This window comes from Peromyscus maniculatus, chromosome 1 (genome assembly GCF_049852395.1).
Source record: "Peromyscus maniculatus bairdii isolate BWxNUB_F1_BW_parent chromosome 1, HU_Pman_BW_mat_3.1, whole genome shotgun sequence".
Taxonomy (NCBI): Eukaryota; Metazoa; Chordata; class Mammalia; order Rodentia; family Cricetidae; genus Peromyscus; species Peromyscus maniculatus.
Genome location: NC_134852.1, coordinates 196,081,050 through 196,097,968, shown reverse-complemented (window position 1 = coordinate 196,097,968; position 16,919 = coordinate 196,081,050). Strand labels below are relative to the sequence as shown.

The window sequence follows — 16,919 nt, the reverse complement described above, 5'->3', positions numbered from 1 at the left end:
GCCAGCCTCCGGCGCGGGGGGCGCGCGTGGCGTCTGACCCGGAAGGGCTTCCCCTTTCCGGAGGGGAGAAGAGGACTGCCGGCTGTTGGGCCACTCTGGCGGAGGCGGTGCACTGCCAGTATGCAGCGGTTGCTCCTTCCGCCCCTCAGGTTCTTCACGGGGAGCCACAGTGTCGGGCTCCTCGTCCCTAGGGCGGCGTCCAGAGCACAGGTACCCACTGCAGCTGGCGCCGATCACGGAAGCCCGGCCGGGGTGAAAAGGGCTAGAATGAAGTCAACGGGCCGCCCGGCCAGTGGTTATCTCCTTACCATTTCATGATACATTTCCTTGTGTCCAGACAGCCCCCTGAATGCGGACCCGGAAATACTGTCCCCTGTTTGTGTATCACTGGCCAATTTATTTAGCTTTTAGGTTTCAGTTTCCTAATCTGTAGAATGGGGTAACTACTATTTCACAAGGTGTTGGTGAGGATTACATTTTTTTTTAATATACATCAGACATTTAGCACATGATAAAAAAAAAAAAGAGCTCGGTATTTTTGCACATGAGTTTTTGCTACAAGTAGCAGAACTACTGTATAACCCCATTCTACAGAGAAGGGAATTGAGGCTTATTTTAAGTTGCTTGTCTAAGCTACTCAGTTAACTGGAAGTAGGAAACTGAACATACATCCTACTTGTAGGGTTAGAACCCAAAGAGGACATGCATTCTCTTATCTGACGATTATTAGTAGAAGGTGAGAGAGAGAGGGAGAGCAAGATTGATCAGAACCTGCAGACCTCCCAGATTAGTGAGACACGACAGATCACCTGACGATACATGACAGTGTGTTAAGAGTCGTGGTAGGGGAGGTCCTTGTGCTGTGAGAGTGGCCTGTTGTAAGACCCGGGAAAGTTTGGGGAGTACCAATGCAAGCCCGGATCCACAGTGGGGAGTATCAGGCAAGTGGATGGGAGGGGACAGCACATTTAGAGACTGGAAGGAGAAACCCATTAGGGAAAGGGTTCCAGGAATCCAGATGAGAGACGACGGTCAGCCAGAGAGGTAGCTGTGAAAATGCGGCCTTATGGGGTTGAGGCTGAGTGTGGGTAGCAGTCTTTCCCCGATTCTTCCAGTTACATTGTTCTTTCTTGCTCCTCAGTGTGGTTGCGGCTTTGGCAGCAGGCGTCCTCTGAGGCCAGGGCAATATGGCACCGTGGCTGAAGTGGCTTTGCAACACGGAAAAGGCACAGTGCCCCTTCCTTCGAAGGCGGCTGAGCAGGCAGTGGGCCGGTGGCTCCTGGTGTGCAGCGGGACAGTGGCTGGAGCAGTTATTCTTGGAGGAGTGACTAGGTGAGTCATTTGCTCTCGGTGAACCAGGTTATCGGTGGGAACACCGGGCTTTGGGCATCATCTGGCTTAGCGCTCTCAACTTACAGATGGAGAAACTTAATAGCTTCCTGTATCTTAGAACAGAGTAGTGTTTTATTAGTAGGAGCCTATCATAAGGACAGGTTTCAGTCTTCCCTGATAGCTGGGCATTATTTCTGTAGAGTTTACCTCTCCAGTGTTGAGATTTATCTTTTCCCCCTGCAGTTTGTTTGCTTAGATTAAACACGTAAGTTCAAGTGTCACCATTGCTTCATATGTCTCCTAGGTTCTCTTTATATCTGTAAACAGACTTTATGAATTTAGGCTCTCCCTCCTCCCTCGTCTTCAAAGTTTTGTTGTTACTGAAGAAGGCCAAGTCATTTGTCCTTTGGTTTCCCACAGTCTGACTGTCTGGTGATGTCTAACATATCCTTTGTCCCTGTCTGTCCTGTTGCTTATTAGATTCAGGTTGGTAATGAGGGGACAAAATACTGCATAGGTGATTGGAGCATTCATTCTTGTATCTATTGCGGACGGACTTCAACTGTCTTGATTACTATTGCCTATAGTTGGCTTTTTTACTCTTTGGGGGCCCTCCACCCAGCTCCCAAAGAAGTACAGAGACTTAGTCTTACTTATGAATGCCAGATCTTAGCTTGGCTTGTTTCTAGCCAGCTTTTCTAACTTAAATTATCTCATTTCTCTATAACTATATTTTGCCTCTGGGGTTTTCGCCTTTCTTTATTCTATATATCTTTCTTTCCTTTTTACTCCGTGGCTGGCTGTGTAGCTGGGTGGCTGACCCCTGGCGTCCTCCTCTCCTCCTTTTCTCACTCCTTGCTCTTCTCTTGAGCCTAGATTTCTCCTCTTATTTATTCTCGCTGCATGCCTATCCTTTCTCCTGCCTACCTATTGGCCTTCAGCTCTTTATTAGACCAATCAAGTGTTGTAGGTAGGCAAAGTAACAAAGCTTTACAGAGTTAAACAAATGCAATGTAAAAGAATGCAACACATCTTTGCATCATTAAACAAATGTTCCACAACATAAATGAGTGTAATACATCTTGAACTAATATTCCACAACAATTGCATATATTCATTTCATTAGCATTCCAAAATAGTAATATTTTTATTAGTTCAACTGTAAAGTGAAGCTTTACCTCATTAGCAGTTTCATTATCTGGGATCCAGTCTTTATAGGAAAGGCAAGACTTGATTCATTCTCTTCATTTACTAATTTTCAAAATGACAAATCTGTTCCCAAGACCCTCCAAAGGTTACAAATAAAGGATTTGGGTTTTAAAGTTTTGTTATGAGTTTATACATTTAAAAACATTGGATATGTCTTAGTCTGCTGTGAGGATTGTGTTGATAGCTTCCTTAAATTCCCCCATCTTAATCTCTTAAGATTGGTCCCAGCATCCTTTGACAAGGCCCTTCGATAGCATCTTTGCTTTCTGCTACAATAGGTTTTCCAGGCTTATTTTGTATTTCTTGCCTTGGCCTTTAGATTAGGAACCCTGATTCCTTTTTATTGAAAGTACTTTTTAGTTTGTGTGTGTGCATGTGCATCTGTATGCATGTAGAGGTCAGAAGATGACTTCTGGTTTCATTCCTAGGTGCTGCCCACCATTTTGTGTTTGTTTGTTTGTTTGTTTTGTTTTTTGAGACAAGGCCTATCACTGACCTTGAACTTGCAAAATAGACCATGGAGTTTCCAGAATCTGTTTATCTCTGTCTGTCCATAAGTGGGATTACAAGTGTGTGTTTATTTTTTGTTTTTTTAAACGTAGGCTCTGGGGCTTTGTTCAGGCCAGCACTTTATTGGATGAGCTGCCCCTCCAGCCCCGACTTTTTAACATAATGAAGTGTGTGTGTTTATCTTCATATTCCTTGCACTCCTGTTTCAAAGTACTATGTTGTTAAACATTGGCTGCTATGGGAAATTGCAGCAAATTTAAATATTGTTATCTTGAACTTGTACTTCTGTAATAAGTCTCTTTTCCTGATGTAGAGAATGTTAGTTTTAGCTGGTATTATACATAATTCAATGGTTCAATGAATACTTAGTGTATGCAAGCCCCTGGGTTCAGTCCTTAGCACCAAAGTAATAAGGATGTTGTTTATGTATTTATTACACATTTATTTAATCTGAACATTGTTTTTGCCTGTAAAGAAACGCTAGTGAAAGAATAAAGTGGGACCCAGTCATGTGGCACATGCCTGTAATCTCAACACTTAGGAAGTGTTCAGAGGCAACTGAGGCTACCTCGGAGACCCTGTTTCAGGAAAGAAAGAAAAAATCAACAAACAATAAATGGGGTGTGGGGTGGGGCTGAGTAAAAGAATTGAGAGAATAAACTAAAAGTGTAAAGAAATAAGAGCTGGCATGCAGGGCCTGGTTTGTGCAGGAACCTGGATTCCATTTCCAACATTGCAAACAGAAAAGGAAGAGGAAAGGAATCCCTACCCAAGGGTTAAGTTCACATCTGCTTGTTGCTGTAAACTATTTATGAATAACCTAAATCATACACTTACAACTGTTCTATCCTAAGGCTGACAGAGTCTGGCCTCTCAATGGTAGACTGGCATTTAATAAAGGAGATGAAGCCACCCACAAGCCGAGAAGAATGGGAAGCTGAATTCCAAAAATATCAGCAATTTCCAGAATTTAAAATGTAAGTGTTAGAAACAATCAGGGAAATGTCTTTATTTGTTTGTGCGCAGCCTGCTTGGAGACATGATTTCTCACTGAACCTAGTGCTAAGCTCACTGCTGGCGAGTCTCAGTGATTTTCCTGTCTGACCCCACAGCACTAGAGTTACAGGAACACATGACCATGGGTGGGTTTTGATATGGGTGCTGGGGATTTGAACTCAACTTCATGCTTGTGCAGCGAGCATTCTTACGCACTGAGCCATCTCTGAAGCCCCTCAAGTAAATATCCTGTCTTAGTTAGGGTCATTATTGCTGTGATGAAGTGCCATGACCAAAGGCAACGTGGGAGGAAAGGGTTTATTTCACTCACAGTTCCATATAACAGTCCATCATTAAAAGCAGTGAGGGCAGGAACCAGGAGGCAGAAGCTGATGCAGAGGCCATGGAGGATGTTTACCACCTAAAGGCAGTGGAACCTGGGAGAATGGAGCCTAAAAATGAAGCAGACTAAAGTCTCATGCAATAGCCAACTTCATTCAGAGCATCGGGAAACTTATACTCTGAGGGCTAAGAAGGATCACATGAGAAAGGTGTTCAGTCACAAGGAGAGCCACACACGGCAAAAACATGCTTTTCCATAGAGGCATAGGAGTAACAACAGCTGAAGTACACTCACTCCTGTCTGCTACACCTGGGAGGATCGTGAAAACACATTCCAAGAACAAGTCTGTGCTTTGAAGAAACTGAGGTTACAAGACTCTTACCTTTTTTCTTGAAGTTTTCTCACAAGCACTCCAAATTCTCATATGACTCCATTCTTGGATTGTGTTCCGACAGAAGGGTGCTGCTTACTGGCTTGCTCCCCATGGCTTGTTCAGTCTGCTTTTTTTTTTTTTTTTTTTTTTTTAATTTTATTTATTATGTATACAGTATTCTGCATGCATGTGTCCCTGCAAGCCAGAAGAGGGCACCAGATCTTATTACAGGTGGTTGTGAGCCACCATGTGGTTGCTGGGAATTGAACTCAGGTCCTCTGGAAGAGCAGTCAGTGTTCTTAACCGCTGAGCCATCTCTCCAGCCCTCAGCCTGCTTTCTTATAGAACCCAGGACCACCTGCTCAGGGATGATCCCACCCACAATGGGCTGGGCCCTCATCTATCAATCACTAATTAAAAAAATGCTCTGTATGTTGGGCAGTGGTGGCATAGGCCTTTAATCCCAGCACTCGGGAGGTAAAGGCAGGTGGATCTCTCTGAGTTTGAGGACAGTCTGGTCTACAAAGCAAGTTCTAGAATAGCCAGGGCTACACAGAGAAACCCTGTCTCAAAAAAAAAAAAAAAAAACAGGGAAGAAAATGCTCTATAGACTTGTCTACAGCTCAGTCTCAGGAGGCTTTGTCTCAGCGGGTTCCCTCCTCTCAAATGACTCTAGCCTGTGTCAAGTACATAACATTAGCTAGCACGTATCCTGTGCATTTTTTGCTTCTTTAAATCCTTTACAGTGGTTAGATTGATTTCTTGATCTTAGGTTCACGTGAACGTAGTGAGCTGCTTACTCTAAACTGTAAGTTCAGAATCACGTTAAAGTTACTGACGAGGAAGAGTGCAGGTCTGTGAGGCTGCAAGACAGAATAGTTCTGCATCCCATAGGTAAACAAACGAGCGGAGGGACTGAGGAGATGGCTTTGCAGTGAAAGTGCTTGCCCATTACCTTCATGACTTAAATTCAGCCCCGGGACCCGTGGGACAAGCCAAATGTGATGGTATACATCTATAACCCCAGCACTGTTGTGAGATGGGAGGGGGAAGCAGGAAAATTAGCCAGAAATTCAAGGGCCGGCAGATACAAGAGAGACCCTGCCTCAAACACAAGGTGGAAGGAGAGAACAGAAAACTGATTCCCAAAAAGTTGTCTCTGACCGCCCCCCCCACACACACACACGCTGTGGCACCTATGTGTCCATGCACACAGAATAAGTAAATAAACCCCATAGAGGTTCCTCTCTCTTCATTTTTGACTCCCATTTCACCTAGCCTGAATCATGACATGACACTGGCGGAATTCAAGTTTATCTGGTACATGGAATACTCGCACCGAATGTGGGGTCGAGCTGTAGGCCTTGCGTACATCCTGCCTGCTGCCTACTTTTGGAGAAAGGGTTGGCTCAGCCGTGGCATGAAAGGACGCGTTCTTGCCCTCTGTGGCTTAGTCTGTTTCCAGGTAAGATTTATTCAAGATTGGGAAACCAGAGATGCTCCAGAGAGCTGCCTAGTCGGCAGTATTTAAGGGAGTCAGGTCTGAAGCACTGAAAGAGAGAAGGTAAGAATGAGCATTTAGTGCCATAGGCCTGGCTCTAACCTCACTTCTGCCACGTAGGGCAAGCTGCCTGGCTTTTGTCATATACGATCTCCTTCCTGTAGGTAGAGATAGCTCTAGGGCCGCTTAGGGAGTATAGATATTAAATGAGATAACAGCTATTAAGCAGTTGGCTGGGTGTCTCAGGTCAGTGAGCACTCAATAAGAACATTTTCTATGGCACTAGCAGTAGAGCTCGTGCCCCATCATGGTTCTCTTCCATTTCTCTAACTCTTCTGCTGTCTTAGAAGGACTGATCCCTATTGTAGAGTGACTACAGAGGAGAACTCCAAAAGAAACAGTTTGGGGGTGAAACTGTTGTTGGGATACAGATGTAGCCGATGTTCAAGTATAAGTGGTATTTAAAATCCTGTAAGCTGACTTATCTTAAAGAAAAGAGCTTTGGGAGATTCTCACAGTTAAAGCTAAGAACCAAGAAAAGGAACTAGAGAAGACACCTACAAGTATTTGGGTCAAAATGTAAAGGTCCTGATGATGTCACGGCATCAAAGAAACATCAACATTTGACCAGTAGGAGACGAGGTGGTTAATTTAACTCAGAAGTGGTAAGGAGATGAGCTAATTAAGAAGCAATTAACGAGGCAATACAAACTATAGTCAAGAATCAAAGACTAATAAAAGTTATTTGATAGAAATTTGTTATAAAAGTTAACTTTTATTATATTTTAGTAACTAAGCAAATTAGATGGAATAGTGTAAGTTTAATTTTATAGTTAAACATTAGAAATGAAGGTAGACGTTTAAGATGTCAGATAGGGTTGTGGCAGGAAGCAAGTTAGGCTGGAGAATTCACACTGTACGTGCCTCAGTTCTCCAGTGTCCCTGTAGATGAAAGGTAATTAGAATAGCCACGCTAATCTTGAAAGCGGAAGGAAATACCCCGAAGAATTGCCTGAAGAATAGTAGAAACTCTCCTTTGACCTGATTCCGGGGGTGGGAGGCAGTGGGTGAAATGACTGTGTCTTATCTGCTAAGATTGAATGGAGGTAGTTGGGTTATTTGCTGGTTAAAGCAGAGGACCGTGGAGTGTGATGCATCCTGTGAGCTTTCTAACCGTAAACCTGCATTTTGTTGGGGAATGGTGGGGTTCTGTTGTTATTGTTTGTTTGGTTGGTTTGGATTTATGAGACAGTCTTGTGTAGCCAAATCTTGTTATGACCTACAACTTGCTATGTAGCCAAGTATGACCTCAAATTGCTGATCCTGGTGCCTCTACTTCCCAAGGGCTGGAATTACAAGTCTGTGCCACCACATCTGGTTTAAACATGCACTTTTTTTTTTTAATCTCCTTCCACCCTCCCCTTTCCTTTCTTCCTTCCTTCCCAAGAGCTGAAGTCTTTGACTGAATTTGGAATTTAAAGTTCAACTTTAAATTTCTTCATCTCCATAAATTACAGTTTCTAGTTTCATTTTTCTTAGAGTAGAAATATATTTTTGCAAAGCAATCTACACGCAAAATCTTACATATTTGTATGACTCCCCCCCCCACTTTTGTGTTTGTCTTATACCCACCTGTCTTTACAGTAATTATTTTTAAACAGTTAATCTTTATTAAGATTTTTCCAAATACAATCTAGTTTTCATAGAATAAACTATTCTGTTTCACTGGTTTACATGTTAAATTATATCGAGTATTTATAAAGTTTTGAGTGTAAACTTTTGTATGATTTCATATACCTGAACTATACTTCAACAAAACATAAGTCTAAACAGTGACCAAGCACTAATACTTCCTGTTCACACTTCCTGAACACTGGCTATGAACACTAGGCAGGTGTGGAAACGGGTAGGAAGGGTGTTCTTTCTGATAATGTGCTTTCTCAGTAGAACCTAACAGGTCAAACCTTGTGTGATTTGCCCCTCTCTGCTTGAATTCCAGGGGCTCTTGGGCTGGTACATGGTGAAAAGTGGACTAGAGGAAAAGCCGGAGTCCTATGACATCCCTCGGGTCAGTCAGTACCGCCTGGCAGCACACCTGGGATCCGCACTTGTTCTTTACTGTGCCAGCCTGTGGACCTCACTGTCCCTGCTCCTCCCTCAGCACAAGGTAAATGTCACTGTTAGCACAGCTGCACAGGTGCCTGCCCACAGGGCAGGGAAGTGGGAATCTGGTTCTGATGCAAAGTTACTAAGTCAGACTTCAGATCCCTCTAACAGCTGCTGCTCTCTCTGGCTGTTGTAAAGAAAGTATCTGTGAGTGTGGGTGCGCAGCTAGCTCTTTGAGACGCCGCTTTCAGGTCTTTGGGATATATACATATAGATATCCCGAAGTGGAATTGCTCGGTAATATAGAATTGTCAGCGCTGTCTAATGAGGAATGTGAAAACACACATTTTAGGAAAAAGGCAAGGTGAACTGAATGTAAGATGTAACCCAACCGCTTTGAATGGAGACAAGACAGGAGGACCTGAACAAGAGCTGTGGCTGAACTTGTGCTGGTGAACAGCAGCCCAGTGTGTCATTAAGTGGGGACATAGCATTCAGTCTAACACTGTTTATTAAACCATAGTGATTTGTGTCTAAAAGGTACTTTTCTGTGTGCTAGTTTTCCCTCAGGAAAATGTCAACTTTTATATTTTATGCTTTGACTCAAAATAAAACTTTTGTTTTCTTTTAGGAGGGGTGCGGGGGGGGGGGGGGGGGGGTGCGGCTTCATTTATAATAGAAGTCTTGAGTTGCCAGACTTGTTTAGGACACTGTTTTCTGTCTTTCTGTCTTTTCTCTTTTACTTTTTTCACTTTTGGTTTTTTGAGACAGGGGTTTCTCTATGTAGCCCTGGCTGTCCTGGAACTTGCTCAGTAGCCCAGGCTGGCCTCAAACTCACAGAGATCTGCCTGCCTCTGCCTCCTGAGTGCTAGGATTAAGGGTGTACACCACCACACCCAGCTCACTTTTTTCCTGATATTTACAAGAGTGAATGTTGGCTTGGTAAAATGGCTCAACAAGCCTGGAAACCTGAGTTCAATCCTCTAACCCACATGAAGTGGATGAGGAGAATCAATTACACAAAATTCTATTTTGATATCCACACTTGTGCTAGGGCACAAGCATGCATACACACATACATACACACTAATAATGAATAAACATTTAAAATGTTTAATTTAAAAAGTGATAATCGGGCCGGGCGGTGGTGGCGCACGCCTTTAATCCCAGCACTCGGGAGGCAGAGGCAGGCGGATCTCTGTGAGTTTGAGGTCAGCCTGGACTACCAAGTGAGTCCCAGGAAAGGCGCAAAGCTACACAGAGAAACCCTGTCTCGAAAAACCAAAAAAAAAAAAAATAAAAATAAAATAAAATAAAATAAAATAAAAAGTGATAATCAAATAAATATTATTAATTCGTGAGTCGGCCTGGATAAGCTGTTCATGGAGAACATTTTGATGTTCAGAATTATCTAGTAGATATTTACAGCTAAGGGCTTGGATCCCAGTAAGGACTGGAGATGTTCACAGGAAAGCCACATAAAAGCATTTTCATAGTAAATATTCCTCATCTGAAAAATTGTTCTTCCTCTGACTTCCAAGACAAATATATAAAATAAATTGCCTGCATCTACAGCTATTTGCTGATAACCTATTCTTCCTTTTCAACCCCTAAACATACGCCCACACATTCACACACATACCCAAACAAGGAATTGAACTGTGGTAGCTTACTGATAACTTTTATCAATTTTTCCTTTTCTTTGTTTATATTCTACCCAATTATAGAAAGAATTTGAGATGATAGCTAGTTAAGTGATATAGTGTCACGTTCTCTAGCCCAGGAGCCACTAGCTACTGGGAACTATTGAAATTTAATTAATTGAGATGTCTGGGAAGATACATGATAAATGTCTAACAATGAAATTGATGTATGTTGGAACAGTACCTGCTGGGGTACTTATCCTATGTTAGAACACTATCTGCCGAGTCTTTATCCTACATTAGAACAGTGTCATTAGCAGACAGAGACAACCTGACCTTAAATTGTCTGCGTTTGGATTTGGAGATCTCGCTGCCTCCATAGTTCCTACCAAAGAGATTCCCTGATTATCCTTTTCAGTTACCTGAAACCCGACAGCTCCTGTGGTTGAGACGCTTTGCTGGCGGAACAGCCGGCCTGGTGTTCCTCACGGCTCTCTCAGGTAGGCTTCGTCCCATTAGTTTGCAGTGGCCCTTCCTGCTGAGCACTCTGTTATTCCTGCTGCCTCTTTCTCTTTTCCTTCACTCCCACCATCTACCCTCTGTTTTCGGCTCCTACTGTCCACTCAGTTGAACAAAACTATTGAGCATTTCATTTACTTAAATGCATACTGCCCAAGTTCAAATCGATTACTAGCCTCACGTGGGAACTGCAAGCTGTGTGTGAAACAGATGATGAGATGATGACTGTAAGTCACGTACAAGAAATGCTTAGAACGGTGCCTGGCATGTAGCAGAAGCTGTGTTATGTGTTATATAAACATTATGTTACACATTGCACAGAATGGGTCAGACAGATGGCCTGTCCTCAGTGGTCAAAGATGTTCAAGTTCATTGGAGCTGGGACCAGGGTAGGTCTTTCCTCCTAAGAGTTTGAGCTTTTTTTATTTATGTGTACATGTGTGTGTCTGTGTGAGTATATGCCATGGGTGTGCACAGGTACACAGAGGCCAGAAGAGGGCATTGAATCCTCTGTAGCTGGAGTTACATTGGGAGCCACCCAACGTGGGTGCTGGGAATCGAACTCAGGTCTTCTGGAAGAGCTGCAGCCATTGAGCCATCGCTCCAGCCCTGGACTTCTCTTCCTTAAATCATATGTTCACCTTCACCTTTCTCACTGTGGAATGCTGAGTCTAACACAGGAATCAGAACCCCGTATGGTTGAACTTAAGGTTAAATAGCATTTAGCTTTCATTTGGTTACACTAGCCACACTGAGTCATCAACAGGCACATGTACCTTATGGCTAATGCATTGTAGGAGACAGACATGGAACACTTCCATTATAACAGAAAGCTTCACTGGACAGCACTGCTTGGTCATGAAAATGACATTAACTCAAACCAAGAGCACCCACCCCTGATTCTCTGCTCTCCATTTCTTTCCTATATAATGTGTATTTTGATCTTGTAAGTCATGTTTACAAAAATGATTCACATTTCTTTGACTCTGTTGGTAATAATGGATCGATCATCCATCCATTCACACCTGCCTTCTTTTTGTGCTCATCCAGGGTTTAGTTTGTAAGTTTGTAAAAAAATTTTTCTATCTTCTTTGTTCCTTCAACCAATATTTATTGAATCCTTGGAAGAAAGACAGAAAAGTACAACCAAAGCACGTCCGGTAACGTTCAGTGCTGTTCGGAAAATCAAGCAGGATGAAGGGGGAGGAACGGGCAGAAGATTCCCACGTCAGAGCATGGGGCAGACTGAGGAAGTCAGGGGTACAGTTCCAAGCTCGATCAGCAGAAGTTAGGGACAGGAAGGACACAGAATCCAAAACAAGGACTTTTCCAATGACTAGACATCTCCTCCAGAGCTTCTGCTCTCTAGCAGAGACACACTACAGTCTTGGGATTGGAGCAGGTAAGGGTTCGAGGTGTTGCTGAGTTCCTGTGGAGAGTGTGATGTATGTTCTCTACCCGAGAAGCCCAATTGCCTATTTTTCTATTATCCTCCAAATAGTTCCTTTGTCTAGCTCTGGGCTAGGAGACTTCTGTGTTCAGAGCTAATATTTGGTCTTTATTTTGAGAAGTCCTGTGTATCTTGGCATGCAGGGGCTTTTGTAGCAGGGCTGGATGCTGGGCTTGTTTACAACTCCTTCCCCAAAATGGGAGATTCTTGGATCCCAGAGGACCTCCTTACCTTCTCTCCCATTCTGAAGAATGTTTTTGAGAACCCCACCATGGTACAGTTTGATCACCGGCTTCTGGTAAGTGTGTTGGTCTGTACTGCTGGGCATAGGGACCCTAATACACATTGGGAGTGCCAGTGAGGTGTGAGGCACTGGGCATCGGGACCCTCACACACGTTTCGGGGGTGCCAGTGAGACGTGAGGCATCGGGACCTTCACACGTTTCGGGGGTGCCAGTGAGACGTGAGGCATTGGGACCCTAATATACATGGGAATGCCAGTGAGGTGTGAGGCATAAGGACCCTCACACACGTTTGGGAATGCCAGTGAGATGTGAGGCCCTGGGTATTGGACCCTCACACACGTTTTGGGGGTGCCAGTGAGGCACTGGGCATTGGACCCTCACACACGTTTTGGGGGTGTCAGTGAGGCACTGGGCATCGGGACCCTCACACACGTTTCAGGGGTGCCAGTGAGACGTGAGGCACTGGGCATCGGGACCCTCACACACGTTTCGGGGGTGCCAGTGAGGCACTGGGCATTGAACCCTCACACACGTTTCGGGGGTGCCAGTGAGGCACTGGCAGCTGCAGTTAGCACAGCAGTAGCTGCTTGTTCTTTGGAAGCAATTCTAGGACTGACCGGATGTCTAATAATCTGACATTTTTGTCATTACACCCAAATTCTAGCTTAAAATCAGATAGGCAAGTTAATACTAACCCCCTCATCCTGAATACGCCTGAATGTCATTTCAGCGAGATGCGGTTGACTAGAGAACAGACTATAGTCTTTGGCTGAGCACACAGCTTGGAAGAGCCCCGGAGGTGCTTCATTAATACGTTTCCATTTATTTAAGCCCATAGGTACTGACAGTGTGAGAACAGTACTAAGACTGACCTGGCAGCCTGAGTGTGGTGAACCGGTGTACCCAGGAAACCCCAGTGTTGTTAGAGAAAGCAGAATATGGTCACAGGGAACAAGACATAAGTGGAAAACCTTGATAGCTGGAGGATCTCAGCGGAGCTTTAAAGGAACATGGAGTTAAGATTAGCTGTTAGGAATACATGTAAAAAGAGATCAAAGGAGACCCCAGAGTTTCTCCTGAAGCATTCATAAAACATGTCCAGCAGAAATGGAACTTCTAGAGTGAGTGTTAAGCTAAAGTCAGGAAGACATCAGATGGAGGCATGCTGAGTGTGAGATGATAGATGAGGAGATGCAGAGAGGACGCAAATCCATGGGCCAGGGCTGACATTCCCAGGTAGTCTTAGTCCCCACCCCTACACAGTATTTTAGCATAAATAAAGTATGGTTGAATCTGCCCCATGGCTTGTTTTGAAACATATAAAAATATGACAGAAAACATTCTCTCTGGCATGGATGGAAAAGAAACCTTATTGCCAACCATAGACCCTTGTCCTGGTATAATTAAAACCAAGATTTTCATTGTTTTTACCAGCTGGAAGCACTACCATCTCTACTCACAACCCAGGAAAGTTAAACCCTTTATGTGCTAAGGTCAGCCCTGCTTTAAGAATAGTGGTTAAGAGTACTTGTTGCTCTTGCAGAAGACCCAAGTTCAGTTCCCAGCACCCACATGGGGGCTCACACTAACTCTGGTTCCAGAGGCTCCAACATCCTTTTCTGTGAGTAGAGATGGTAGTGCTTCAGACACCGCATGTACATAGTGCACAGAAATGCATGCATGCAAAACACCCATGCACGTAAGATAAACCTTTGAAAAAAGGAATTTAAAATTAGATACAAAATTACAGCTAAAGATACGTGGTCTGATTTAAAAGGCAAGGCTCTTACCCGAGGGAAGGTAAATGTGTATAAAGTAGTAAACACAAACTCAGAGGGTACCCTGGGTGGACAGTACCACCTCAGTTCAAGCAGAAGAGGACTGTGGGTGATGCTAATGAGGTACAACAGGGGTGGAACAGTGTTCTTTGTGCCCAGTACAGGTCTCCCTGGTTGCTCAGGGTTCCTGAGAGGTAGGAGTTGAACGGGAGTCAGTGTGGCGGAAAGCCTAGCATGCATGATGATAATCTTCTTTCCCTAGGGAATCACGTCCGTCACTGCCATTACAGTGCTCTATTTCCTGTCCCGGAGAATCCCCCTTCCTCGAAGGACCAAGACAGCAGCAGTGACTCTGCTCGCTCTGGCATATGCACAGGTACAGAGCCCTTCTTGATCTCATGCCATCCCCCAAGTTAATGTTAATGGTAGATTAATCATGAAAAAGGTGTAAGTACACTTTGTCATAAGAAGAACGACAAATGGCTATTAAACACAACAGCTTCTTAATATCAGAGAGGAGCAACTGATATCATTTTGTGCTTATGACTCTGAAGAGCTCAAGTTTGAATGTGCGGGAAGCAGGCAAAGAGATAATGTTATTAGCATAAGTATAGGAAAATGGATGTTTTAATATTCTTGGTGAGACCATGACTCTATACTAGCTTTCTTCAGAGGGCAATTAGACAATATAATATATGTGATATATATAATATATAATGCTTTGGTCCAGAAAACTGACGGTTGTATATGCCTTAGAAATACCTAATATAGTAAGAACTTAGTGTGAGGAAACTTGGAATTGTGCTGATTAAAATTGGAAACAAACAACCATGCATGGTGTCTTTGCTATGGAATACTGCACAGCAGTTTAAGGAAACTCAAGGGACAGAACATTTTTAACAACACAGAACTCTATGTATCTGTGTATTCCAGCACTTGGAAGACAGAGGCAGGTGAGTTCCAGACTAGCCTGGTCTACATAGTGAGTTCTAGGCTAGCCAGGGCTACACAGAGAAACTACCTCCAACAAAAACAAAAAACATGTATCTCTCAACATACATATCTCAAATATGTATCTCAATATATATGAAAGTAAGGCATATAGAAACTGGTAATGCTAACTACCAGTGTGGAATAAGACAGGTAGAAGCTGGGTATGGTAGCTCCTGCCTATAATTCTAGCACTCAGGAGACCAAGGAAGAGGATTGCTAGAACCATGCGTTCCAGGCCAGCATGGCCTAGAGTAAGACACATTCCCAAAGGAAAATAAAGAGTGGTTAGAGGACACTAAGGGGAATTGAGGTCTACCATTTCTGTTTGAGTTTCACTGTTTTCTGTTTACTTAGGTCAGACACATGCTTCCTAATGTTCTGACGAGACTGTGGAGGTGTGTGTCTGGTCACGTGCAGTCACTTTCAGTATTTCTACCTTTCTTCTCCTTCTACAACAGGTGGCCTTGGGCATTAGCACTCTGCTTATGTATGTTCCAACTCCTCTGGCTGCCACACACCAGTCAGGCTCCCTGGCTCTGCTCAGTGGTGCCCTTTGGCTCATGAATGAACTCCGAAGAGTCCCAAAATAATTCTGAGAATCACTTCCTAGGACTGGAACTGCCTTGGGAATTCATAAGCAAGCACAAGGACTTAAGAGAGCGGCCTTGACATGGTTTCCAAATTGGTCAAGTCTCTCAAGACTGTTTTGAGATGGGCACTGGATCAAGAATGTCACTAAGGTGTGCTTACATCAGAGGTTCCCTTTAAAATCTATCGCAGAAGTGTCTGTCATTTGCTGCTTCTTAGTAGGCAGTCTGGCTTTTCTTAGCGTTAGGAAGATCTTGGGTTTCTGTGTCTTGTGCTGCAGAGTCGTGTCCACTACTCAGGCTGGTGACACCAGGCTGGTGACTCAAGAACAGGTGCCCCAGTGGACTCACTGGACCAGTCGACGGGTAACTGAATGTTTGTTACCAAGGTCTAGGGTTGTCATATCTTCTGGTTTTTAAAAGCAGCTAACTAGCTAGATTTTGAAGTGAAGATCATCTTTTATGTGTTTGTGTGTGTCTTTGTGTTCCTACTGTGTACAGGTGCCCCTGGAGGCCAGGGAAAAGTACTTCAGATCTTTTACTTCACTTTTATTACAGTTGAGCATGTCAGGAAACAGGTCTGGTATTTAGCTATTTAACTGTATTACAGTTTCTGTGCGCTCCTGGTGAACAGATACATCTTAACTATTTTTGTATTTGTATGATTTACAAATACTGATAGATACCAAATACTGAATGAGGGAAGCATGAATTGGTGGGAATAATAAAGTTACTGATTTTATGTTCCAATGTCTAGTTCAGAAAAGGCCATTGTACACTTAAAGGATCAAATAAATTTCCTTTAATGTTTTCAACAGTCTATCAACAGTTTTGTCAATTGTTTTTAAACATAAAGGTAATTAAAACATGTATTTTCAATCAGCTAACCCAGGATTTAATTTTTTCCTTTTACCAGCCCCTTTGGGTTGATTACGCCATAACTCTCATTACATCATTTAATTTTTTTAAGAATTTACTTACTATTTTGTGTGCATGTATATGACAGGGGAATCCATACTATACATGCATGTGCATGCAGAGGTCAGGGGACAACTCGTGTGAATCGGTTCTCTCCTGCCACCTTGGTGTGGGTTCTGGGGTCAAACTCAGGTTGCCAGGCTTATGTGGCAAGTGGTTTTACCTGCCGAGCTATCTCAGTGGCCCAGATTGTTGACTAACCTACTCTGAGATAAGCGTCTACTATGGCAGAGTTAGCGACTGCCACAAGTGAGGTTGGTTGCAAAGACCGACTCTGGAGAACCGTGATTTTACAGTTTCCCTGCCGCCCTCCTTCTGGTCCTGGGGTGAATGGTAGCTTATAGATTGGCATGTGT

At 43.6% G+C, this 16,919-nt stretch overlaps 1 protein-coding gene across 1 annotated transcript; it reads left to right on the top strand.

The window, feature by feature from the left end:
• Positions 1-20: 20 nt before the first annotated feature.
• Positions 21-16,405, top strand: Cox15 (cytochrome c oxidase assembly factor COX15). Its single transcript, XM_042263923.2, has 9 exons — positions 21-210; positions 1,142-1,332; positions 3,906-4,028; positions 6,042-6,228; positions 8,264-8,431; positions 10,432-10,513; positions 12,126-12,280; positions 14,268-14,381; positions 15,457-16,405. Exons 1-9 carry the CDS (start codon positions 121-123, stop codon positions 15,586-15,588), a joined length of 1,242 nt encoding a protein of 413 aa, XP_042119857.2. The 5' UTR covers positions 21-120; the 3' UTR covers positions 15,589-16,405.
• Positions 16,406-16,919: the final 514 nt, after the last annotated feature.

Coding starts and splice junctions, on each gene's coding strand:
- Cox15 (XM_042263923.2), top strand. CDS start 121: ATGCAGCGGTTGCTCCTTCCGCCCCTCAGGTTCTTCACGGGGAGCCAC. Junction 1,333..3,905: donor ATTCTTGGAGGAGTGACTAG/GTGAGTCATTTG, acceptor TTCTATCCTAAG/GCTGACAGAGTCTGGCCTCT. Junction 6,229..8,263: donor GTGGCTTAGTCTGTTTCCAG/GTAAGATTTATT, acceptor CTTGAATTCCAG/GGGCTCTTGGGCTGGTACAT.